Below are 25,652 nucleotides of genomic sequence, written 5' to 3' on the forward strand. Positions count from 1 at the left end.
GACTTTAATCCTCAATCAGCAAACTATAAAACAACATAAAAGTTTGTGGCTTGGTGACCATAGCGGAATTGGTTGATGTTGCCCAGTTGCACACGACTATTTTGTGAATCACGTAGTAGAATAAAGTTAGGTTGGCGGGGGAGAGACAGCCCGGATGACCAGTGAATTGTCTTATCAACCCTCCAGTGAGTACAACAGTAACCTCATTAATCTCGGGTTGAATCCCTTCCTCATTCTCGGTAGGAGTGTTGTATAGAGCATTGATGGTATCAGGGTTGAACTAAAAGACATAATTTCAAAAAAAACTATACCAAAATTGGCAGAACTCCTATTAGTAGGAGGTGAGGACTTCTTGCAAGCCACAAACTCATAATTTTCGTAGCTTGATTCATCATCAGACGTGTATTTGGGGTCAGATAATTATGGTCTCAGCAGTTGATTTGCCCTTGTTATGAAATCTTTTGGACAGAGAAGTTAGGATTGCATCATGCATTGCGTTTCGATTGGCAGACTCGAGGCGGTGGAGGAAACACCTGGTTGAGCACATAAAAATCTGGCATATTTTCTAAGTCAATCTCATTCTCAGGTTCATCTGGAGCAATTGGTTCAAGAAGAGTAGGAATCTCTGGTGTGGAACAATCTGCAAGGCCGATGTATGGGTCTCACTTTTTAGTGTTATCACACCAGGGACAACATCCTCTTTATAGTTCATATCGTTTCAAATATCAAGAGGGTCAAAACCCTTTCCTGTCATTGTTGAATTTTTTTACAAAAATGAGAAAGATTTATGGGAAAAGAACAGATGTAATCAAACAAAATTAGGAAGACAATTCGAATAGCAGATGAACTCAAAGATAAACAAATCAAGAAAATATATATGGTAAACAATATTTCTGTTGAGACGATAAATAACAGTAACTCTTCATCTCCTAACAAATTGGATTAACTTACCAACGGTAACGAAGAATAACAGGAAAGTTTTAAATTTTTAGAAAAACTATCAACACAACTAAAGAAATAAACTAGCGTAATTGATTTCCAAAAATAATTTCCAGATTTAAACTTCACGTTGGCTTAATTCCACTACACCATCATAGAACCTAAATATTTGATTTTTAGCAACTATGGTTCTCACCATATGTTCCATGTTGAAAAATTGATAATGCCCTGAGTAGAAAATATTCAGGAACCTGTGTATATGCATGACTAATTATGCCTAAAAACACAATGGAATATAATAAAAATATGATAAAGTGTATATAATGTGTTCACTAGTGAGGTGTTTTCAACGATATTGGCAACATCTCCTGATAACATTCTCAATCATTAATTTTTTTTTCCAGAAGTGGTAGCTATCACACTAGAAGAACAGTCTTAATTGGACTCATATAGATAAATTTTTCCTTTTTCTTCTGCATTTTGAGATAGAAATGATAACTCTCACACTAGAAGAACGGTGTTCATTTGACTCCTCTAAGTAGATTTTTCTATGTTCTTCTTTGTAATTATTATTTTTCTTCTTACTCTAGTTTCTCCAATTCATTTTTCACATGGGACAAGATCATGAAATACATAAACATTCGTCCACTACTTTATGACTAAAACAGAGTGTATGCCACAACCAAGTTGTTGATTTTTGAGAGCAACTAAGAGCACATCAAGAAATTAGTCGGTACAATATAAACATCACATAAAACAAAATGATGAAAATTGTAGAACGCTTTATGTCCTAAAAAAGCACATGTATGCTAAGTGTTGTCCTAAATGTTGTAACAACAGAATGTACACATGTTGAGAGATTTCCTCAGATTGAAAAATCTCTTGAAATCTAAAGTATTGGTTAATATGTTGGTTATTAGCCCTAAAAAATTCCATACGGATCAAACATTTCCCTACTAAATCTAGAATAAAGTGATGCATGATGTTAATGTGTTCGTGCAAGAGTGTTGTACAAGATTTTTTTTAGATGTTAGTTGTGCTTGAATTATCACAATACACGATGAGAGTCTCACTTTTAGGTTCATAGTCTTCTATATTTGATTCATCCATAGAAGCTGAGAGCAAAAACTATCAACTGCCACATATTCAGAACCAACAGTCGAGAGTGACACACAGTTTTGTTTCCTACTACACCATGAAACTAAGTTATTTCCAATGTAGAAAAAACCTCTCACATTGCTCTTTCTGTCGTCTAAATCCCCAGCCCAATTGCTGTCACTAAATCCCATTAGATTGTTGTTGGTTTATTTAGTATACCACAATACTAGATCTTAGAGTCTACTATGTATCGTAAGATACATTTCACAACTTTTAAGTGCGTGATCTTAGGATTTGATTGGTACCTCGGACACAAACATGCACTAAGCATGATATTTGAACGACTGTAGTCAAATATAGGAGACTACCAATGATGTTGCAGTACAGGGTGTTGTCAACATCTTCGTTGTCGTCGTCTTTGAAAAGTTTCTCACCAGACCTCATGAGAGTTTTTATGTGTTTAGTGTTTTCATGGCAGATTTTATTCGTCAAATTCTTTGCATATTTATTTTGACACAAAAAGATTTCATCATGTAATTGCTTTATTCGAAGAACGAAAAAACTTAACTCATCTACCATGATCATTTCAAATTTCAAATACATACATTCAACAAAATTATCCACACGTTTTTTTGAAGAATCACAAAAAATTATATCATCCACATAAACTTGACATATGGGTATTTCATGTTTCAATCTTTCAATGAAAATATTTTTATTGACCTCACCTCATTTGAAGTCAATCTCAAGTAGATAATCATTCAACCTACATATGAAGCACGTGAAGCCTGTTTCAGTCCATACAATGTCTTCTTCATCTTGTAAACATGTTCCAAGTGATGTAGATCTTCAAATCTTTTCGATCGACTCATATAAGCTTCTTAATTCGAAATATCATTCAAAAAATAATTTTTCATATCAATTTGATAAAACTTAATCCTAGTGTGACATGCAATGATAAGCAACATTCGGACAAATTCAATGCGTGCTGTAGGATTAAAGGCTTCATCAAAATTCACTCCTTCAATTTGTGTATACGTTTGAGAAGCCGACCGAGCTTTATTTATATTACCATTCCCTTATTCATCAGTTTTTTTCTTAAAAATTTATTTTGTTCCAATCATATTAACATGTTCATGCATTAGAACTAAATCTCACAAATCATTGCAGACAAACTGTTTAAGTTACTTATGTATATCATTAACCCGAAATTCATCTTTTACAGTTTCATTAACGTGTTTTGGCTCAATGTGTGACACAAACCAAGAGTGTCTTACCAGAAAGTATACGGAACTCATGTATACTACTTCAGTCATCTTTCGGTAGTAACATTTCCCTTCTTTTGAATTTGCATGTCCCACGTGTATTTCTAATGATCTGTGACGAGGGATGATTCTTCTGTATTTTGTTGAGAATATCTTTTCCATCATCCTTCATACCATCATCACTCGGTTGATCTTCTTTGGATTCTTTTGATCTCAGCGACCGTGTTGTGCTGGGTGTGACAACATCTCACACAACACCTGTATTATCAACGTCATTGACACATCCAGCAAATCTTCTGTATCATCCTCAAATATTTTTCTTTTAGATCGAAAAAATCATCAAATACAACATTAGTGAATTCCATAATATTCTTAGTTCTTAAATTAAATATTCGACAGACACGACTATTTGTAGAGTATCTAAGAAACAAGCAATTATCGCTCTTGGAATTAATATTAGCTAGTTGATCTCTATCATTTAAAACATAACATAAGCATCAAAAAACATGAAAATATTTAATATTTGATCCCTTTCCCAAGATTATTTCGTAGGATCTCGTAGTGGAACCACTTCGCAAATATAAGCGATTTGAAATATGACATGACATGTTTATGATCTCAGTCCAAAAATGATTTGAAATATTCTTTGAACTCAACATCATCCTAGCTATCTCTTGCAAGATACAATTTTTCCGTTCGACATTACCATTTTGTTAGGGAGTTTTTAGGGCATATAACTCATGAGTTATACATTTCTTATCACACAACGATGAAAACAGAGAGTTCTCGAATTCCTTACTATGGTTGGTTCTGATTTTGCTTAACTTCAAGTTATGCAGATTAATAATCTTTGCAAGCGTACCTATGTGAACAGTAAAAAACCATCGACACAAACAAAATAATATTTTTTACATCTATAGCTTTCCACTTACATCGGAGTCATAAGATTTATATATAAAAAACTCAAAGCAACGTATTGTGCCGAAGTGTTGCAATACTTGCTCAAGTGCAAAATAGATAGAGAATAATTCCGTTCATTTTAACATTGGAAATGAAAAACTAAATCAGGAAAATGATATAGAGGATAATTATTTATTTATTTTTAACTTTTAAATAAACAATAAACGAGTTCAAAAAGAAAAAGAAAGATCGAACAAATGTTTTTAGCCTAATGCACCGCAAACCCTATGCGTGATCGATCGATTTCACTGATTTTAAACAAAGTCAGAGTAAAAAGCTTGCTGATCCTACTGTACTCGGACGCTTGGTTTTGAGCTCAATCAATGAGGAAAGTGGTGTTTATTGTAGCAACCAATTAGATCTCCGTCTCTCTCTATAATTTCCAGAAGGGTTGACGAGCCAAAATCCATGATACTGTTGCAGTCTTCCAGCAGATATCTCCTCCAGATTTTGTCAACCCGTCTTCAGAAGTAAGAAACAATCGCCGATTTTTCTCCCTATAGTTCACAGTATCTTTTCGCGGATCACGTGCTTGTTCCGCTGTCAAATTTCGAGTCCCACTTGTTGAACTATTAGCTCACGCATATCTGAACAGTTCATACAATGAACGGCCGTGTCGATGCAAATGTTCATGCCTTAGTTAGATTCAGCTGTAGTTTGGGAAATTGTTCTAGATGTTTTTTGAACTAGTTTTTGAATTTCGTGCTTTTGTAGTATCAAATTGTTCCTTTCACTCCCATTCACCTTTCTGGCGCTTCTTGGTGTTTTGACAGAGGTATTTCTTATGTTGTGTGCCATTTTTCTTTGGTTGCCTGGTGATTAGGGGGTTCAAATCAGATCGAGAGAAAACTGTGACGTTATTGTTTTACGCTAACCTGTTTTAGTGCTCTTTTTTCTTAATGATGCTGTAAAATTCATAATTGTGTTGTTATTTAACTGATTCCCTTTCAGTCTTGAGAAGGGAGTTGAATTGGATTGCCAATGGGTTGAATTTGATGATGTCCGTTACCATATCCAGGTGATACATGTCTTACTGGATTCTCTGTCAAATGTTCTCATCATATATAAAGTTATTGATGAAAAGATGTATATGTTTATTCAATATGTTTCTCCTTGAATAAATGTTATATTGTCTTTTCAAGTTCAGCATATGCAACAGTCGTGGATCTTCCATTTCTAATTCCTAACTTCTTTGCAGGCAAATGTGAAGAACCCAAATCTCCTGTTTTTATCAGTATCGATACCAACACCACCTCCAGAAACGACATTTGTGAATGGGCTACCTCCAGGTGCCATAGAAGCTATCAAAGCCACATATGGCGTGGTTTTACAAATTCTTGATCCTCCCAGAGATGGTTTCAATCTCACTGTCAAGCTTAGCTTGTCAAAACTCCCCGCAGATGAAGGTATTATCAGTTATCTTTTCTAAGGTCGTTTTCAGCTTTCCAATGTTCTTCTTAGAGATATTGGTTTCATTGTTTCATAAAATCCGAGTTGCTCTATCCTTTCCTTTATTGCCTGCGATTGCACATGTTTTTAAATTCTGTGTTGAAGCATCCTCCATGCAGTCATCAATTGCAATTTTGCCACAAACTTTTACGATCTATAGAAATATAAATGTTAAGAAAAGAAAAAACAGAGACTAGCTATTCTGGCATCTTACTAATCAAAGAATATGAAACTGGTGTGTCACCTCTTGTATTCTTTAAATGTGAATATATTTAGTTGCCCCCAGAAGGAACAGAGAAAATTTGCTTTATCATCTGATCTAATGTAACACATGAAGTCTCCTCTTTTGTAGTTGCTACAAGATTGTATATAATAAAAGTTGAAATTTGATCTTTACTTTGTCAAATGAATTTCACCCCCTGTCCTTAAGGTGGTATGTTAGTTTTGGAATTTAAAGTAAGGTGCCTTACACTTGTACTTCACCAATTATACCGGAGTTTTCTCCGTTCAAGTTAACCAATTTCATTCTCCTTCTGAAACCTATTAATGTACGCCCAATTTTTGTATGCACGAATTATGTACCTTCATTTGAATCTGGCTTATTTATTGTCTGTGGTTGTTTTTTCAGAACATAAACAGGCTCTTCTGGTAAAGATTTCTTCTATTCGGGAAGTGGTACTGGGCGCCCCACTGAGAGCAATTCTGAAACAACTTTTCTCGAGGACAGCTAGATTTGATTTAAATCAGCTTGTTTCTCTTGTACATCGGCCAAATGAGGCGTTTTTTGTTTTTCCTCAGGTGATTTATATTAACCATATTTAATCTGCTGGTGAAAGCATCATATTAATGTTATTAGTTTAAGCTCATTATTGTGGAGTTCTGTAGATTCTCCACTTCCACTTCTATTTTCGTGGTAATCTACATGCAACTTGCTTTCTGTTTTTTGTGTTATTGCCTTCCATTCAATACATGGGCTTAATTCCCTTTACCACGCCCCAACCATCTCCATCACTAGAAGATGAATATAAAAACCTTCTTGGACTTGCTTGCTGCACTTGTACATCCCGTGAAACTTGATCGATAAACCTAATTTTATATTAAAGTTTACGGTGCCCAATCAATGTTGGACCTGAATAGGATGTGGCCGGTGGTTGCAGGCGGAAAAGGTGACACTGATATTTCCCATGCATTTCAGGGATTCGGTAGATACTGTTCTCGCGACTTCTTTCCTACAGGTACTTGGGTTTTATTTCTGGTAGATATTATTTTTAATGTTTTGATCTGTTTTCTTTTGCGTTTTGTGCATCTTGCACTTCTCAATCTCCTTCTGAACTAAGCAGGGAAAGTCAAATGGAAGAACCTGAACGTTCTGTTTGACACTTTTACTTATTGTATGTGTTCTTTACATTTTGCACGTACAGAATCTGGTGCATTTTTTTTAATTTGAGAGGCTTATGCCAGATTGCTAATGACAGTCATACTCAAGTTGAATTAGGTTATGAATTTCGCTGTTGTACTGTGAGCAGTAAAAATAACTACGTGTCTTTTTATGGCTGCCCCACAAGATTTATGATTGGAAGTGTTGCACTTAAAAATTAGAGAGTCCTACGTCTGCATAACAGGTCACTTGTGTTTTGTAGATTCTTGTTGTTCTAGTCAGATTCTCAAAAAAAATTGGATCTAAAAATGTGTACCTTATTTTATTGCTGTCATCACTAAAATTGAATTATATGTTTTCTTTAGTGACAATTTTTTTTTTGTACATTTCTAGGTGCTGTGTGTTAGAGAGCTTCTCCAACCGGATGCTATCTTAGATAGCGCTGGTAGTGCTTGGATTTGTGCTCCAACCCAAAGCTATCTTATGTGCTAGGTTGGAGCAATGCCAACGCATAAAAGCATCAGCATTTTAATTTTTTTCTATTTTTTTATTTTCATAATTGTAACAGTTTATTATGATAAAATTTAATTTTAATTTTCATTAATGACATTAGGTTACTTAGTAAATTTTATTTTTGAAGAATTTACTTATTCAACAAATAATGAAATTTATTATTATTTTATAGTTTTTTTTATCTAATTTATTAAATTATACAAATTAAATTAATTAGCTATCATGTTACCTAAATATGAAATTATAAGGTTAATAATTAATTATTATATTAAAACTAATTTATATTATTACATTAAATTAAGTGATAAGTATATTATTTAAATTTATAGAATTAGTTATTTAAGTTAACTGTATTAGTTGTTCCAATAACATAATTATTTATTCAAATTCAAAATAATTTAAAATTAATTTTATATTATAATTAAGCATAAAATTAATGTATGATATTTTAATAAATGCGTGAAATAAATATTTTGTGGAACAAATTAGTTGTTGTAAATAAAATAATAGGAATATTCCTTTAGAGTTGATGGGCTGTAGATTAGTTTTGCATTTGGTCCAGAAATTGTGCTATTTTGAATTAAGTAATTTGCTAAATAGATAAATGGGTTGGAGATGGTCTGACCTGAAACAGTGATATTATTTTTGCTGAAAAGTACGGTGTGCTCTTAAAACCTTTTTGTTTCACTTATGCCTGTTCTCAATCGACTCGCTCTGGCTACTTAAAAATCTTTACACTTGGTAATTATTCAGGAATTTGTGGAAGCGAGACGAACTCCTGGACTTAGTAATGCGCCTCCTTGTTTGTGGTCTCCTTCACCTCCTCAAGAATTGAAAGGAGCATGCAGCGAAGCATTATCAGCAAATGCTGGATTTGTTAGTTTTGGTAATGCCTTAAAGTTTGAGCTGATACGTTTACCTATATTTTTCTATTTATCATTTCTCATTTCTTAACGAGTAACAGTCATTTTCCCGCGGCACGTGGAAGGAAGAAAAATGGACAGAACTGTTTGGAGTTTACTGACATTTCATGCTTATGTGAGCTATCATGTCAAGGTAGGAATCTTCACCTTCAACTTTAGTATTGTGTTATTTTCTTTTTTGACGTAAGAAACAAATATCAATGAAAATAAGAAGATAAGACATCTTCTTTATACTTGGCATAAATTTGTTACAGTGCATGGCTCATGTGAGCTATCATGCCAAGGTAGGTATCTGCACCTTCAACTTTAGTATTGTGTTATTTTCTTTTTTGAGTAAGAAACAAATATCAATGAAAATAAGAAGATAAGATATCTTCTTTATACTGGCCATAAATTTGTTACAGTTCATGGACACATGCAATATATGATGTTAAAAATCTTTTGATATACACTAATATGGGATGTCATCCAGATAGCATTGGGCTAAGCAGGGATTTTTAAAGATCTTTGGATTTCCGTGCCATGATTGAACTAAACGTTTGGTGTTTTCAGCATTGATTCTCTTTCTGCCCTCCTTTAGAAGTGCATCCATTCCTTTCTCTCCATATCATTCAATTTGATGTTGGTGGAGGGATAATGTTTTTAAATACCAATATTGTAGAAAATAAGATATTTGTGAAGGTGTAAAATTATTTAAATATCAAGCGTAATGTAGAGGATCAACTGAGTTTAAAATAATTAAGCTTAAATACCAATCTTCTGGTCTTTTGTTAGGTGCAGCTAGGGGTCGGTTCACTGGCCACCAAGTTGAATCTGAGTCTCATTTGACCTTTTGGGAAATAATGTGTGCTGTGTAGGGAAGTCTAAAACTAGTCCTCCCGAAGAATAGGGCAGAAGCCGATGTATCAAAAGTAAGGATAATCGTTTGGTTTTAGCCTGAGAGACAAATGCAAGAAAATGCATATTCAAGTACCATTTACTCTAGTACTTTAATTCCACATTTTAAGCTGAGAATCCTTCTGTGAATAACGTAAAGATTGGAAGCAAAATTGATGACATTTCTTTGCACACTCATTACTGCTGGCACTTGCTGTGATTGCCATGGACAATAATTATTTTCCTTATTTATGATCGGATTGTTTCTTTGGATGTCATTTCTTTATTATTATTGGTTAGTTTAAAACAATAATTTAGTTGATCTTGTGAACTTGAGAGTCTGTCAGCATGTTGTTCTCATTCATTAAGGTGAACTGAAAATTAGCCAAAACTTCAGGACAAGATATGGAGATCAAGCTGCATAACTATAACACGAATCATTATAGGCACTCTTATCTAAAACATCTTCAGTGACTTCTTATAGAACTAGTTATACAAGAAAGACAATCGAATTAGAATAACCTGGTTTATGGAAACAATTATCACTTGTTAGTTTTTCACAGCAACTTATATGGTTAAAGTCTGTAAATGACATTTCTGCGGCAACTTACGTGGTTAAACTCTTTTTAAAATGACATATCTGCCTGCACTTCTTGCATGTAGTCACGGATTTCTTCTTTAAACAGTGCTCAGAAGGTTTCATGCATACTCGGATGAGACGTCGCGTGGAGTCACTTATAGAAGTGAGCCATCTTCATCACCACATCAACTCTTTATCTCCTATCTTCTTTACTTATGGAAGCGAGTCTTCAATCTTCATTCTACATTAATTTATCTCCTGTCTTCCTTTATTTAGTTGTTACATCTAAATTAGTATGTCTAAGGATGGTATACTTTTCTTAATTTTTTTTGTACCTTTCTGCATATGGCACTTTAAGTTTGTACAAGTACATTTCTAGATTAAAGTTGAAAGTTGTGAATGTATTTATATTTTTTCCTTTAAGATCAGTGGCTGTGAGCATGTGGTGCACATCTTAACTTTTCACTTCTGTTTTCCTTTTTATAACCATTTCTTAGGTTTTTGTAATTTTTTTTTAAAATTTTATTTTCTTTTTATTCTTCTGCAAATTGTTTTCATGGGAAAATCTTCACAAGATTGAGGAAAGCAATCATCTATCATACGCTTTGGCATTATATACCTTTTGTTTGCCACTTGACTTGTACGTTGAAACCTAAGTGTGACAAGAATTTTTTGTCCCTTAGGCTCTTGAACGTGCCAAAACAGATTCAGAAGAGACGGCCAAAAAAACTGCTCAAACCAGATACTTTAGACGATTGGTATGTAATAATTGTGAAGAGACCCATTTATAGCATTGTCTTATTATTACATTTCTTTTGCATTCGACTGAACTTTTTCTTTATCACTCTGATGCATGCAGAGTTTAAAGGATGGGCGGGGCAGTTTCAACTCAAATTAAGGTTGTTTGCTGATAAAGTCACAGAGAAAATATATCTTTTGGCAGATTAAATTACTACCCACTGATAATAAATCACTCGAATACTTTGTTCATGAAAATAATTTTTGTCGCTCCTGTTTAGTTCGTGTGATTTGTTTTTTGAGTTCGTTCAATCTTAATTTAGCCTAAGTTAAAAAAAAAATTGTAGATTATCATATTTGATTTCAACTCTTTGATGCTTGTTCGTATCAGATTTATTATAAAAATATAAAATAAATCTGAACATGTATTGATATGCCATATACATTTGCTTAAATATACTACTGCAACCTCATCTAAACTTGTCCCAATCACCACGTGTAATTTTCCATCTATCTTTTGGTCATAGTTGAATTGAATTATAATCAGTTCGATCGAATCCTTAAACTTGAAAGGTCAAAATAAAAATAAAATAAATTTTTAATTAAAATGTATTAAAGAGAAGGCGGTGAATGAAAGTGAACTGAAAATGATAGAAAATTTTGATGGTTTATTGGATTTCAATTCTTCTTCTTCTTCTTTTTTTTTTTAATTTAAAAAAAGTCTAAAAACATAATATAATATGTTAAAAAAAAAGGTTGGTTTGGTTATACTTATCAGAAAGAAAGAAAGAGAAGGAACACATGGTTGGATGCCATGAAGCCAAGTGAGTAGCCAACCACATAACATATATGAGAGCAATTCCTCTACACACAAATTCAAAAATCTCAAGACTAGAGATTTGATTCATGGCGTGTGCCTTATCAGCTGGCAACAGCAAATTGTTGTTCAAGAATTATCTCAAGCTGGACCAGCCGAAGAAGAGGCGTCATGGTTTAAAGATCAGGGCTTCTTCTGATGAATCTGATTGCAATGTTGAAGAATGTGCCGCCGACAAAGAGGTTCTCATTCGCCTCTTCGATTTGTTTTTTTATCAATATTGAATCTATGAATTTTCTATCCCCGGAAAATATATATGTAATTTATTTTTTTATTCGATTGTTTCTTACTTGCATTTGTTTTTATTTTCAAATTTTCTTCGATTTATTGCATTTTTGTTATGTTTTATTGATTATGAGGAATCCTAAGTGTTTTGTGATTATTTTGTGAGAATGATTATTTCATTGTTTGATAATAGTTTTGCATATCTTACAGGTCGGAAAAGTGAGCGTGGAATGGCTCGCTGGTGACAAGACAAAAGTGGTAGGTACGTTTCCACCCCGTAAACGAGGTTGGACTGGCTATGTGGAGAAGGACACAGCGGGCCAGAACAATATATATTCTGTTGAGGTTAGTAGATATTTGTCTCTATAATTTTCCGGGTTGGAATGCGATATTCAATGAATTATTTTTATCCAATTTTTTTAGTCTTCAAATGGAGAAGTTTGGTAGAAGGATGCAAGAAGGTTGTACCAATGTTGATATTTTAATCCCCTTTGAACCATCAATATTTATGTTTTCGCAGAGCTAATTATCATGCAATAAAGTTAAGTATGCTTGTGAAAACTAGAGAAACTAAAAATGTTGTTGCCTAGATATATTCTTAGTTCTTGATTACCAATATTACTCACTATTATCTCTTTGACCGATCATTTCTTGTCCTTGTTTTTGTGCTGCAATTCAACATGGAGATGATGTACAAACCTGTAAAAAAATTTGTATCTAATTGTTTTTCATATGCTCAGCCTGCAGTTTATTTGGCAGAAAGTGCTATCAGCTCTGGAGCCGCAGGTTCTTCTGCTGATGGATCGGGGAATACAGTAACTGTCGTTGCTGGAATTGCTCTAGTCTTTGTTGCTGCAGCTTCTTCCATACTTCTCCTAGTTGGCAAGAATCAACCGGCCATGCAGACCCCAGATTACTCGGGGCCATCCCTTAGCTATTACATCAATAAGTTTCAGCTTCAAGGTACTATTAAAGAATCTGTATCTACTGTAACTGAAGCGTCTATGATCGAAACATCAGCTCCAGAAATTTTGCAGCCTGTGGTGGAATCTGGGCAAGAAACATAAGTATCATCTCCTAGGCAGTTGTATGTATACATTGTTCTAGGTTTCTTGAACAACAGCTTTTCTTTACCAGATTTCTTGGTCTTCTTTAAATCAGTTATTCAAAATATAATTATTTTACATCTTTATGCTTTTTGGTTAAGAGTAAAATAATGGATTTGTGGTTTTACATAATTATTCAACTTCAATGTCTCAAACTGGGGCACAAAATAATGATTCGGTGTGTCCCCCCTAATCTTTTTATACCTTTTTTTTCCACACAAGAATTGCATCGCTGATAAGTTTCTTGAGAATCTACAATACATGATTAAGACGAGACTTAATTCATCCACAAAATTAATATGAGCAAATGTACAATGTAATCATTCATTTACAAATTTATGTTAAATTTGAACATGAATGCCCGGAATTTGACAAGATTTATCTAAGATTCACCTGAATTCATCTCTTGAGCGATCGCTATCAAAAGATGGTAAAATAACTATTTTATCTCTTTTCAAAATAATTCTGACAAGCTGTTATTTATACCATTTGATGAATATAGATTTTTCGTACGACTCTTTTAGAATTGTTATGAGTTTCTTGTTCAATCATATTAATGTAGTCCCTGAAATCTCTTGTGCCCGGAGATAGCTCCTCATCCGAGCAACATCTCTCTATGCCCACTTTTAAATAATCGACATTCTAAATTTTCAACTAAATAAATTATGAATGTGAATTAGTTTTGGTTGATGAGTTGACAAATTGTTACGTTATCCTAAACCTACACGTAATTTCATCATTAAAATTGGTAAGGAGTTAATTTTTAAACCAGGTGAATTATGAAAATAAACTGGAACTCTGAATTTTACAAAGCGAGCAGAAGAACAACAAAGACGAAAAAGTAGAATTCTGAAATAGCCGGCGGCAAAGTCTACGACCAGTGGCATATTGAGTCGTAAGAAAACGAAGACCACATAATAATAAGTAAAGTGAACACAATCATCAAGCTTAGAGAGAAAATGAAAATCATCATTGCATAATATAATAATACGTAAAGGCAGCGTTTGGTAGCCTGGATTGAGTAGGATTATGTTGCTTTGTTCATGTTAGTCCAATGTTTGGTGTGTTTTTTAGTAAACCAATGCAATCACGTGTACACCGGACTACCTTGCACAGAATAGGTTAAAATAAACTCTCCACTCAGCCCAATATTATTTATCCTTCTATCTATCAAGGCAGCCTTTTACTACTTTACCCTCAACTACCCCCACAAATTTTTCTTCTTCCATCTACACAACCACGAACGAAGAGAGTGGATGGCTTAGGTTTTCTTCTCGTACGCCGAAGTCTACAGAAATCGGGTATACATCGTCTCATTAACTTGTGTGAAACGATTATTTGCAGAAGTTTTTGTCGAATCTTTGTTTAAATAGGTTAATCTTTGCTGCTGCCAACTGACAAATTTTGAGATATTTGACGAGGCTACCAGTGTGTCGTTGTCTGTTGTTTGGAAGATGATGTTTGTTCTCCTATTTCGGTTGTCATCTTCTCATTCGACATTGGGTATTTTTGTGTTGTGAGTTTGGTTGTTTGCTGCCACACTTTCAGCTTTGTTCTGTTAAATTTAAACTCCAGCCGACCTACATCTCCTTTGCAATTTTCTTATGTCATTAAAATAAAAACAAAGTAAGTGAGCAGCTTTGAAGTTATTAAATTATTTATTACAGTGTTTCGTGTAAATATTCTAAAATATTTTTAACAATTCATGGTTTTGGTGTAGTCCCTAACCTACTGTAATCGGTATTCCCATTGAAAATATGTTTTTTCCACTTATGCGTTTATGTATATTGCAGGTAGAATTAATTTTATATTGGTACTCCTAATTCAAAGTATTCTCGTACAGCCAATCTAATTTCTTTTGTGTCATTCCACTGCTATGTTTAACGACATTATGAATTTTAATTTTTCTTGAAGTCCCTTCCATAGTTGAGCATTATGCATAGACACGTTACATTATTTGTGATGCTGCAACAAACAATGTGTCGAGCAGTGTTGGCTATGTTACTCGTGAGACGACATGTACTGAAGTTACGTGCCAAACGACGTTCCAAAATGCGTAGGACAACACTTTCGTATAGCATGACTCAAAAAATAAATGTTCAAATTAGCCATTTGCATAGGCTTATTGACATAGGAGATGTGCAATGTGTGGTTAACTTGCGAATGAATAGGAATGCATTTGCACGATTGTGTTACTTGCTTACTCATGTTGGAGGACTAGTCGAGTCCAGATATGTACGTATAGAAGAGAAGGTGAGCATGTTTTTGTCTATATTGGCGCATCACAAGAAAAATAGAATTGTTGGCCATGACTATGTACGTAGTGGCCATACAATCAGCATCCATTTCCATCAAGTGCTCCAATCAATTCTTATGTTACATCCGTTACTACTGGTTAAACCATCTCCTGTCGATGACTCTTGCACCAACGAAACTTGGAAATGGTTCAAGGTATTTTCACACCCAATGCCACAAACTCTACAAAAGTAACATTTCAACAACGCTCAATTGCTGTTTTGTATACTTGAATTGATTTGAAGTTATTAATGTTTAATTGTACAGGGATGTCTGGGTGCATTAGACGGAACGTATGTAAATGTACATGTACCTAACATGGAGAAGGCCCGATATAGAACAAGAAAAGGTACTATCGCAGTCAACATTCTTGGTGTGTGTGACCGTGACATGAAGTTCATATATGCACTTACGGGGTGGGAAGGATCTGCGGCAGATGCTAGGGTTCTTAAAGATGCAGTGTCACGTGACGACACATTGAAAATTCCTAGAGGTTTTGATTTTTGTTTTTTATTAAGTGTGGATTTGGTAGCTATGTTTGTCACATTTTCTTTGCAGACAATGTTATTTATTTAATCTCAAATTTTTTGCTTCGAAAATGTTATCTGACCACTATAATTTTTTTTTAGGCTGCTATTACCTATGCGACAATGGATATGCCAACGTAGATGGATTCTTGACTCCGTACAGACGAGTACGCTATCACAGAGATGCTTGGGGAAACCGTTCACATGGGCCACAGAATTATAAGGAGTTATTTAACTTCAGACACTCTCAAGCCCGAAACATAATCGAAAGAGCGTTCGGTTTGTTGAAAAGAAGATGGGCCATACTTCGAAGTCCTTCGTTCTATCCACTCAAAACACAAAACCGAATCATAATGGCGTGTATGTTGTTGCACAACTTCATAAGGTCTGAGATGCCCGATGATCCAATTGAAGAACTTAACGACGATGTAGTCAATCTGGACAATGAGATACAAGATGATTTAATCAGTACCTTAGAATCTTCGGACGAGTGGGATAATTGGAGGGAGAACCTTGCAATGTCTATGTGGATGAATTTGAACTGAATTTTTATGTTTGTGTACCTCTGTCGTTACAACTTTGGTGGCGATGTACTTGTGTCATTTGTTGTTATTTATTTTTAATTCGACAGCAGTTTAATCCATTAAATGCTATGTTGTTTGAATTTAATCAGTTATTTCTCCGTTTTGTTTTCCTTTAGTACCAAATGTTATTTTAAGTACTTGAACGACTATTAATTGCTTAACCAGTGTGTTGTATTATTAGCAGGAGTAAAGACAACGCCAGTTAAAACAGCCAGAATATGGATAGTCGAGCAACTTCCGAGAGCTTTGTCAGGAAATCACAAAAAGCTGATAAGACCAGACGGAGTTGGAGTGAACGTGAAGAAGCTTTTTTGATACAAGCACTGAAAGAGGCCTCAGTGGAAGGTTGGAAGAGCGGCAACGGATTTCGACCAGGCTATTTAGCTTTTCTTGAAAATCGATTGAAAGTTGCATTCCCGGACACAAACTTACGTGGCAACCCACATATTAACTCTAAAGTTCATGTGTGGAAGAAGTTGTACGGATCGTTGGCGACACTACTAAGTAAAAGTGGAGTAGGCTGGAACGAGACGGAGAAGACAATCGAAGCTTCCAACGACATATGGGATGCACTAATTAAGGTAATTTATGCTTCGACAACTGTTTTACTATTGTTCTTGAATCACTTACACAAAGGTCGGTAACTAGTTTGACTAAACTCGTAGGCAGACAACAATACACGGTCAATGAGACACAAGAGGTGGCCCTACTATCATGATTGGTGCGAAATCTTTGGTAATGATCGAGCTACCGGAGACAAAGCAGAACATTTTGCTGCGGCAGTTCAAGAGATTCTTACGCTGACACCTGAAGTGCCTAACAATATAGGTATGAGCCTGGAGGAAATGTTTTCTGTTCACGAGGGAGGTGATGAGTCAATTTCTGTATCAGTCACACCGTCGTCCAGACCGACATCGGATGCGAAAACAAAAGGTAAGAAACGGAAAAATGTAGAGGATTCTGACGATGCGATAGTGCAAGCCATAAATAATTTCGCCGACATCACCAAAGAAACAATGAAGGACCTATTCAAACAATTGGGAAAACAAAAAGAAGACGAAGATGAGAAGATGCGCAATGACCAAGACAATGTGTTAAAGGTGATGGAAACTATAGCCGAGTTGACCGAAGACGAGAAAGTAATTGTTACTGAGTTGTTGGTGGACAACCATGCGAAGTTAACATTGTTCTTGCGCTTGGGTCATGCAGGACGGTTGAGCTTAGCGAGACGGTTGCTAAGAGGAGGGTGACGTCCTGCCACGTCGTGCGACACTTTGACGGTAACATTAAGTAATGATGTGTATTTATTTTGTATAAGTCTTGAACTTACTAGCATCTGCACATTTGGTTGAACTTTGCTGCCTCAAAGTCATATGCGTGGATTGACTTGAGTTGTTGGATTTTGATTTTGTACCAAGTTGCTAGTCTTGTACAAGAAAGCTTTAACAATTATGTGCTTCCAATTTCATTTACGGGTGATCGCTTAATGCCTTTGTTGACTCGAATTTGGATACACTTTAGAAAATAAGTTTAGTACTATCATGATGCATTCGAGGATTTTTCAATGTTGTGTTAGATGCATATGGGTAAACCCATTTGCCATGTTGTATGCTTCAAGGTAATGTACAACAATTAACACAGTTCTCAATTTTTTACCAATGTTTCATTGTTGGAGGAATGTGAGAAATTGAAGGTGGTGATTTCTTTCACACACAGAAATATAATAGCAAAATATGGAATATACATATATATATTTAGCAATGTCGACTCTTTCCACAGTTAAACATATGTTATTTTAAGCTTTCAACTTGGTAAAATTCTTTTACCAGTTCCGATAGGCAATGAAATGTATACCGGAAATAACACTTTACGACATTAATGTTTTTTGCTTCCAGCGACAAAAAAAGATGGTCAAAACCACAAAGTCGAAGGGATTCTAATTTGTTCAACACAATAACATATCACGTACAGGTGCAGATCAACATTTCATTACACCGTGACATCAAAATAAGGAAGAGTCTTGCCCACATACACGTCTAGTAAATATACAACTGCAAGACATTGCAGCATAAGCAAAAGGGTGGTGGCAAGACCACATTTGTTACTGAACAAACTAACATGTTTACCCACTGGACTCCCCTGAAGAGTCGATGATAACAACCGGTACACAACTATCTTCTCCAGCCCGCTTCTTCATCGCACCAGTGTCTGCAACACAGCCACGCTTCTTCGTTGTCAAAGGCTTCATTTTTTCTTCGTAGTACGTGTTAGCCACATGGTTGAAAGACTTTTTGATGCCTGCTGTTCTCTTCAGGGAAATTGAAGCAGGGAAACCGAGATCAATTTTGGTCTTCGATGGTGCTGGTCGTTTATCATCACCACTGTCTTCTTCATCGGATACGAGGGAAACCAGTGGAACCACGTATTTGCTGGTGACAGAATCTTGAGAAGGAGAAGGGAAAGTGACAGACATCTTCAGCATGAAGAAAAACGTTTGGGGTTTTGTGAGAACACTTGCACAAATAAATACAAACAAAAGAATGCACTTAAGTATAACAGACACTGCATTTAATGCAATTTTCTACCACAAATAAATGCAAGATCGTGTGAGATATTGCAATTGATTTTTTAAGCTATTCTCTCACTTGTGTAGGTCAACCACTACATCTAGACATGCAGTTGTATTCAGTATATTTCCTTCGCAGATAATGGAAAACAAATGGGCCCACGAATTAAAATTCATACACAATAAAGCACTGAAAACAAACCCCATTTGTAGAACCAGTTGTTTTAATATAACAAAGAGAAATGTCCCTACAACAAATAAAAGTTTCTGTACATTCGCATATGTGGCGAAGCACACAGAACATGTAAACGACATTAAGAATATTAACCTTATTGCCCTGTGCATGCCGCGATGTGGAAGGTAAAACAAAATTTGAAGCCCAATAAAGAAGCACCACTGAACCACCTGCATGCAACTTAAACAATTGACATTAATCGTCCTTTTCCCTACGGCCATTCAATTGATTGTAGTTGATAGATTCAATATCTGATGCATCTTAGAAAGAAGGAAAACATTCTGAAAATGTGATAAAGACATGCTTACATTCATATGACCGTTGCTTCACTGTAGGCCGTGTACATGGGCTTACAAATAAAACTCCACAAAAAAACACAGGTGAGAAGACAAATGTAATTCTTCCAATACATTCAAAAAAAAATCCTTCGCTAACATATTCAATAACAACACAATAAAGTCTTACACGTACTTGCATACAAGAAGCCAAAAATTACATCACCAAATGTTTTTTTCCTGGGGTTAAGAAAAAGATACAACGACGGAACGACTTATATGATATCACACACCAAATTCTACTACATTTCGCACAGAAATAAAGCATAGTACATGAATAAACACACAACATTTTAATTACTTAGAAACTACAATAACAAGCACTAAAAACATCAATACACACAATATTGAGCAGAGGAAACCAAAGCAACAGCAAACATGTTCGACAGATAAAGGCAAATGCTCCACTGCATCATTTGGTGAAGCTGATGTGGTGGATGGCGAAACAGACTTGGTGTGCACGTGTTGTTCCGGCTCAACTTTATCGGCATTCTTAAAAGTAAAGGACTGTGAAGAACAAGATGCATTGTATGCTTCTGAGTGGCGACGCTGTAAAAAGGGGGAAGTAGGCTTTTCTGACCAATTTGAACCCATCTCAACTTTCGAAGATGGTTCAGTGTTCGAAGAAATTTTTTGGTACTCATCATACCAACAGAATCGATTACGATGTTTCAAACCGGCAGGACAGATAAAGTAATAGTGGCCGGGTCGTGTTGAATGTGGACCGGCTTCACGTAGTAACATAAACCCATTGCCACACTCGCACTGTGGGGGTGTCTTCACATCCATTTAAGTTATGCTGAAGAGTCAATCATTTATTTTCTTAAATGAGATTCGTAGGTACAGATATGTGTCTAACAAAAAAATTGCGCACCAATTGATTATTCATCAACAAATGAAACTTGAAAAAAACAATAACTTTGTAAAATTGCTTCGCTCTTAAACGGAGAAGAAGAAAATGACATCAATAAACACAGAGAACAACAACATTACAAGTTGCTAATCATGTACGAAAGACAACGATACCAGCTGCAACAAATCTAAGTTCTTGTACACTGGGCAAATTAATGGTAGACATTTGCGCATAATAAATGAAAGGAAATAAAAAAACGTTTGCACAACAAATAAATACTGAAATTTCAAACAAATACTCACAGTGAGTTGCGAAAAGATGGTTGGAGCACGCTTCTCCTCCCGCGTAATACGTCCTCAGGTAAAGATTATTGACATTTAGCACCATCACGTACCTGTAAAAACGAATTCATATCCTTCGGTTCGCGGATTCACACTAAAATAAGCTACATCCACACAATTTTGGAAAAAGACGCGAAGTTCAATTAAAGGAGTTGACGGCGAGGGTTTTCTTCAGACACTATGCGATGGAGTAGTGGTGGGTGTTTGAAAAAAGTAGGTGTGCATTTACAAATTGTATTAATATATCAGTGGGTATTTTGGGTATTTGAAGTGGCCTAACTTTTCCAGTCACAAACTTTAAACAACTCACCAAACACACAATCGAATTTTAGCAAACCACACTAATCTTGGTCTATCATATACTTAATCATTATGTATTTATCAGTTCATTAATCACATCATCTCAACCAAACGATGCCAAAGTGAACACAATCATCCAGCTTAGATAGAAAATGAAAATCATTGCATAATATAAATCCTCTCTCAAAAAAATAAAAAATAAAAAAAAAATATATATAAAAACCCGACCCGTTCTGTGAGATGGACCAGCAGAATAATAATAATAATAATAATATTATTATTATAAATCCTGCTCTCGAAAATAAAAATAACATAATATATATATATGTATTATATAAACCCGACCCGTTCTGTGAGATGGAGCAGCAGAACCACTCACCCGTTCTCTCCGCAGAGTAAACCCTCGGCCTCGCTCTTCCCTCGACTTCTTCGGGATTTTGTACAGAAATGGCGAAGGCTAAGAAGGCGAAGAACGATGAGCAAAGAGGTGGAGACAATAGTAATAATTCCGAGCCAGTGGTCAATCACCAGAAGCTATGCCTCTCCATCGACATGGACAACCGTAGAATCCACGGGTATTTCTCCTCAATCGCATTTTTTTCCTCTTTTCGAATATTTTGTGCATCAACCACGGTATCTCCATCTGTGTAATTCAAGTTTCGATGGTATGAAGTTGTAATTAAGTAGAATACCACCCTTCTGACGTTCTACCTCTTTCAGTGATTTCTTATTTTATTTTTCTTTTTTTAGTGCTTTTGGCTTTCCTTTCATCTCACTTCCTATTTTTTGCGACTATGTTTTTGTTGGAATCAGCTGAATTTCGTAGTCAAATGTTAAAAATCTAAAAATGTACCACATTGAACTACAGGTTTACAGAACTAAAGATGGTTGTACCAGACAATGGAATTGTTGGTTTGCATGCGGATAATTTGGTAATTGAGGGGGTGACAGTTGATGGGGAACCTGCAGAGTTTGAAGTATTTCCTCATTATCAGCAACTAGATTCAAAGGACAGATGGTGTGTGGTCTCTTCAGCCACATCAGCTGCCGATGCTTCTGGTTCTGTGTATTTGTCATCTCTTGAGAATGAATTGCTTCCCAATGTGCTGATAATGTGTAGCAAGTCCACTAAACCCGAGAACGGACAAGGATACACACAAATGAACAATGGCGAACAATCACCTGCTGATACAAGCAGGTTTGTGGATGGTTCTTTATCTTTTTGCATGTTTTTGGTTTTTTACTTTGTGCTGGTTGTTCTTGGACTAACGCCATATTTAGCTTCGTAAGTGCATTACTCTGAACAGTACCTTTTACATTGATTGTTATTCATGCCGTGCCATGAGTTTTAATAAATATGATTTTGCTACCAACACAACTGTGATGAAGTCGGAAGTTAGAAAATATATGGATAAAAAAGGTTCCATAGCTAAGAATTTCTGCCTTCTCTTCTACTAAACATTTTTTGAGGCTTTGAGACATAGCTTGTTGGGTTATTTATGTGTGAGAATTGTCAAAAGATGCTTGTGAAAGAGAAAAGAACAAGCCTTAGATAGCACTTTCATGCTTCAATTTGAACTCAATTTTGACATCTTGCTCACAGTTGCTTGTGGTAAAATGTGTGTGATAGATTGAATTCCATTTGTCCTTAAGTATAGTTATACATCTATCTTTTAAATTAATTTTCCAACTGACAAGCTCATCTTCCATGTTCAAATTAGGTGGATTAGAAATTGTAAGCCCTCTAAGGTAGCACTTTTGATCGAGCTTTTCTAACATAATAATTTAGAAAACAATTAAAGTTCTTCAAGCTGCTTGATATTACCGCGAATGTAAGAGTCAAGTTTTAATATAATGTAACAAGTACGAGTATCGTTATCACAGAGATTGATTTATGACAAATTTACTCAAGCACAATTCTTTAGTTAGCTTTAACAAAAAAATGAATTTTATTAAACTAAATTGAATGTCAAATAAAAGAATTCAACAAACATTACATAAATAATATAAATTAAAATAATAAACAAACAAACAATTGTTAGGATCTCGGTTCACAGACACTTTAATCTTATCTGAAAATTGAATTTCAATTAATAGGCCATGCTTTTGACAGAATTCTCTGATATATCAATATATTTTGTCAAGCTATATCAAACTAATTCAACATGTAATAATCAAGAGTCCTTGTGCTATTTAATAATTGTGGTTGTATTAACGAACTGTGGAATTCTCTAGCTTTCGATTTTCGGTCGATGACTATGAATATGTGGCAGTGGTACCCAATGTCCCAACCTTATATGTCTATGCAAGTTATAGATGAATTATGTTACTCTATTATGCTATAAAATCTCATCTCGGTTAATCACTTAGAAATTGATAGTGCTCCGAAGATGCAGTACACATAATAACATATTCAAGTATATTTTAAATCAAAATTCAATCTCTAAATCCAATAACGACATAGATGTCTAGGGTTAGGATCCCCTCAATCCTAACAAGAAGAAAGAAAAATTTAGGATCCCCTCAATCCTAACAAGAAGAAAGAAAAATTAAGTAGAAAAAAGAAAAACAAGTGTTTTCCGTTCTTGTTCTCTCTTCACGTCTCGACCCTTCTTTCATGCTCTTCATGTCTCGTCCCTTCTTTCATGTTCGAGATTTCTATCCTTGGCGGCTCTCTTCCTCTTGTACGACTGATTATTTCCCCTTGGTATGTTTTTCTTCTTCTTTTTATATGCACATTAGAGTCCACATAATTTTTCTTCTGTGGCCCAAAGAATCCTGCGTAGGTTTATTTCCTTCTCCGCATCGTCGTGACCTCTTATGTCCAACCTTAATTTTTCTTGAACTAGTCAATGTTTTATTAGGATATTTCAAGACTATTAATTACAAACTCCATGATATTGCTTTCATAATAATCTCGATCGACGATCAGATATCATCGATGTGACGAGGCAGAGTCCAACTTTTCCAAACCATTGAGTCAAAAGTCAACATGATCAAATTCAACTCTATAAAAGTCAATCAATCAAAAGTCAACTTGGTCAAGGTCAATAAATAAAAGTCAACTTAGTCACAGTTAAGTAGTCAAAGTCAACTATCTACTGAGAATTTTAGAACACCTTCATAAAATCGATGCAGTTGCACTCTTTTCTCTATTTTAGCAGTTGAGTGAACTTTCAAAACTTCCAAATATAGAATCAGTTTTTAAACACTTTTACAAGCCAAACATTTGATCTGCATCAAACATCAATCACCAAATTCAATTTTTTGAATTTAACTATGTCAACAAGAACATAGAAATCAATGCTTGTGTTACCGGTTTTATCAATATAACACAATATCTGCGTGAGTCCTTTGTTTTTTGGATGTAACAAAGTTTATACTGTTACACTGAATTGCCTTTACTTCATTTTCTTAACTATAATGTCACTGTTCTCTTAAGGTGTGATTATGATGAGGTTTGCTTGTCTGTGTTTTCTCATGTAGGTTATGTGATGCGAAGAGCGTTAAACTCATACGCATCGACTATTGGGTAGAAAAGGCTGAAACAGGAATCCATTTTAATAATAATGTCCTGCATACTAATAATCAATTAAGGCGCGCACGGTGCTGGTTTCCTTGTATGGACGACAATTTGCAGTGTTGCTGGTATGTGCATTGAACTCTGTGGAATCAGATAATGGTATTTCAATTGAAATTGAAGAAGTCATTAGTCTGCGGTATTTCAATTTAAATCGAAGGAGTCATTAGTCTGCAGGATAACTGCTTATTACCTTACTTGATCTTTGAAAGAATAACATAATTTATGACTCTTTGTAATGGCAACCTACTCATGCGCAACTTGTCTAACTTTTACTGAATGGATAGTTTAATTTGTGCTTAACATCTACAAGATATAGAAAACAGAAGTGGCTGTGCATTGAATGTGTAAGACATTGCATGTGTCATAGTTTCTTCTAGCTCGTCATAGGTGGGTATAATATGGTGTTGTAACATATCACTTGTCTTTGATAGATTCTTTTTTCTTTGATTCTTCCTGGTATCATTCAGTTCCTGGATCTGTTATGTGGTTAGGTTAAATGAAATTGGTAAGGTTGATTCACTAACTTGCAACATTACCAAGAAATCTTGTATGCCTATTTTTGATCTTGCAGTAGCAGAATTATACTGTTCTCTTTTGAATTTACTGGAGGTCAGCCATGATCCTCTCCAAGCTCTTTAATCCTTTTATCCCCACATAATGACACTTACGACTTAACTGCATGAATGATGTTTGCAACAATAGTTTCATGGTAAATTCATAGACTGCCCTGACATACAATTCCTGCTAGCGATCAAAACAACACTTCTTGAACAGTTGGTGGACCTGTTTAATCAAAAACATGCTTACCTTCTCATAGTTTAGCTCAAACAAAGACAATCACATGTTGCTCTAGCTAATGATTATGTTACTGGAACATTGGTAAATATTACAAGAATAACACAAATGTTCTAGAAAAAAATTCCATATTCAATGAGATTACATACCATCTCGTTGATGCATGTTAGCTCAAGAAAGAAGAATTGTCAAGTTATGGCAGTAACTAGCATTATAAATTGTAAGCTTGCGGTTGCAATCAATTGGCAAATATACCATGAATATGTTGCTCAAGAATAAGAAAGAGAAACAACTGACTTGAAGGCGTTCTC

The 25,652-nt window shown here is 35.1% G+C and overlaps 5 protein-coding genes across 9 annotated transcripts; 4 read left to right on the forward strand and 1 right to left on the reverse strand.

Moving 5' to 3' along the window:
- The first annotated feature begins 4,442 nt into the window (after window positions 1–4,442).
- On the forward strand, window positions 4,443–11,178 carry LOC140821033 (actin-related protein 2/3 complex subunit 2A). Of its 3 annotated transcripts, XM_073181435.1 has the most exons (10): window positions 4,445–4,732; window positions 5,214–5,280; window positions 5,461–5,668; window positions 6,340–6,509; window positions 6,869–6,946; window positions 8,356–8,488; window positions 8,567–8,658; window positions 10,088–10,144; window positions 10,665–10,739; window positions 10,841–11,178. In XM_073181435.1, the coding sequence occupies exons 1-10, from the start codon at window positions 4,671–4,673 to the stop codon at window positions 10,877–10,879; spliced, it is 981 nt and encodes a 326-aa protein (XP_073037536.1). In that variant the 5' UTR covers window positions 4,445–4,670; the 3' UTR covers window positions 10,880–11,178. The 3 variants fall into 3 exon arrangements, 2 of the variants coding, with proteins under 2 accessions (XP_073037537.1, XP_073037536.1); XR_012115620.1 differs by lacking the exons at window positions 10,665–10,739; window positions 10,841–11,178 and adding an exon at window positions 9,300–9,436 and having other exon boundaries at window positions 4,443–4,732; window positions 10,088–10,118; XM_073181436.1 differs by lacking the exon at window positions 10,088–10,144 and having other exon boundaries at window positions 4,444–4,732.
- A 307-nt stretch (window positions 11,179–11,485) lies between these two features.
- On the forward strand, window positions 11,486–13,013 carry LOC140821034 (protein MAINTENANCE OF PSII UNDER HIGH LIGHT 1-like). Its single transcript, XM_073181439.1, has 3 exons — window positions 11,486–11,778; window positions 12,032–12,166; window positions 12,562–13,013. The coding sequence occupies exons 1-3, from the start codon at window positions 11,626–11,628 to the stop codon at window positions 12,886–12,888; spliced, it is 615 nt and encodes a 204-aa protein (XP_073037540.1). The 5' UTR covers window positions 11,486–11,625; the 3' UTR covers window positions 12,889–13,013.
- A 3,538-nt stretch (window positions 13,014–16,551) lies between these two features.
- LOC140821035 (uncharacterized) lies at window positions 16,552–17,583 on the forward strand. Its single transcript, XM_073181440.1, has 2 exons — window positions 16,552–16,914; window positions 16,999–17,583. Exons 1-2 carry the CDS (start codon window positions 16,552–16,554, stop codon window positions 17,581–17,583), a joined length of 948 nt encoding a protein of 315 aa, XP_073037541.1.
- Window positions 17,584–18,272: 689 nt separating this feature from the next.
- Window positions 18,273–21,080, reverse strand: LOC140821042 (uncharacterized). Of its 3 annotated transcripts, none has more exons than XM_073181451.1 (4): window positions 20,625–21,080; window positions 19,443–19,496; window positions 19,228–19,304; window positions 18,273–18,806 (listed from the first exon to the last, which is right to left on the reverse strand). In XM_073181451.1, the coding sequence occupies exons 1-4, from the start codon at window positions 20,707–20,709 to the stop codon at window positions 18,456–18,458; spliced, it is 567 nt and encodes a 188-aa protein (XP_073037552.1). In that variant the 5' UTR covers window positions 20,710–21,080; the 3' UTR covers window positions 18,273–18,455. The 3 variants fall into 3 exon arrangements, with proteins under 3 accessions (XP_073037552.1, XP_073037551.1, XP_073037550.1); XM_073181450.1 differs by having other exon boundaries at window positions 19,443–20,268; XM_073181449.1 differs by having other exon boundaries at window positions 19,443–21,080.
- A 229-nt stretch (window positions 21,081–21,309) lies between these two features.
- Window positions 21,310–24,646, forward strand: LOC140821038 (transcription initiation factor TFIID subunit 2-like). Its single transcript, XM_073181443.1, has 3 exons — window positions 21,310–21,538; window positions 21,832–22,161; window positions 24,450–24,646. The coding sequence occupies exons 1-3, from the start codon at window positions 21,411–21,413 to the stop codon at window positions 24,622–24,624; spliced, it is 633 nt and encodes a 210-aa protein (XP_073037544.1). The 5' UTR covers window positions 21,310–21,410; the 3' UTR covers window positions 24,625–24,646.
- The last annotated feature ends 1,006 nt before the right edge of the window (window positions 24,647–25,652 follow it).

The sequence above is a fragment of the Primulina eburnea genome, unplaced genomic scaffold (genome assembly GCF_022965805.1).
Source record: "Primulina eburnea isolate SZY01 unplaced genomic scaffold, ASM2296580v1 ctg385_ERROPOS411500, whole genome shotgun sequence".
In the NCBI taxonomy this organism is placed as follows: domain Eukaryota; kingdom Viridiplantae; phylum Streptophyta; class Magnoliopsida; order Lamiales; family Gesneriaceae; genus Primulina; species Primulina eburnea.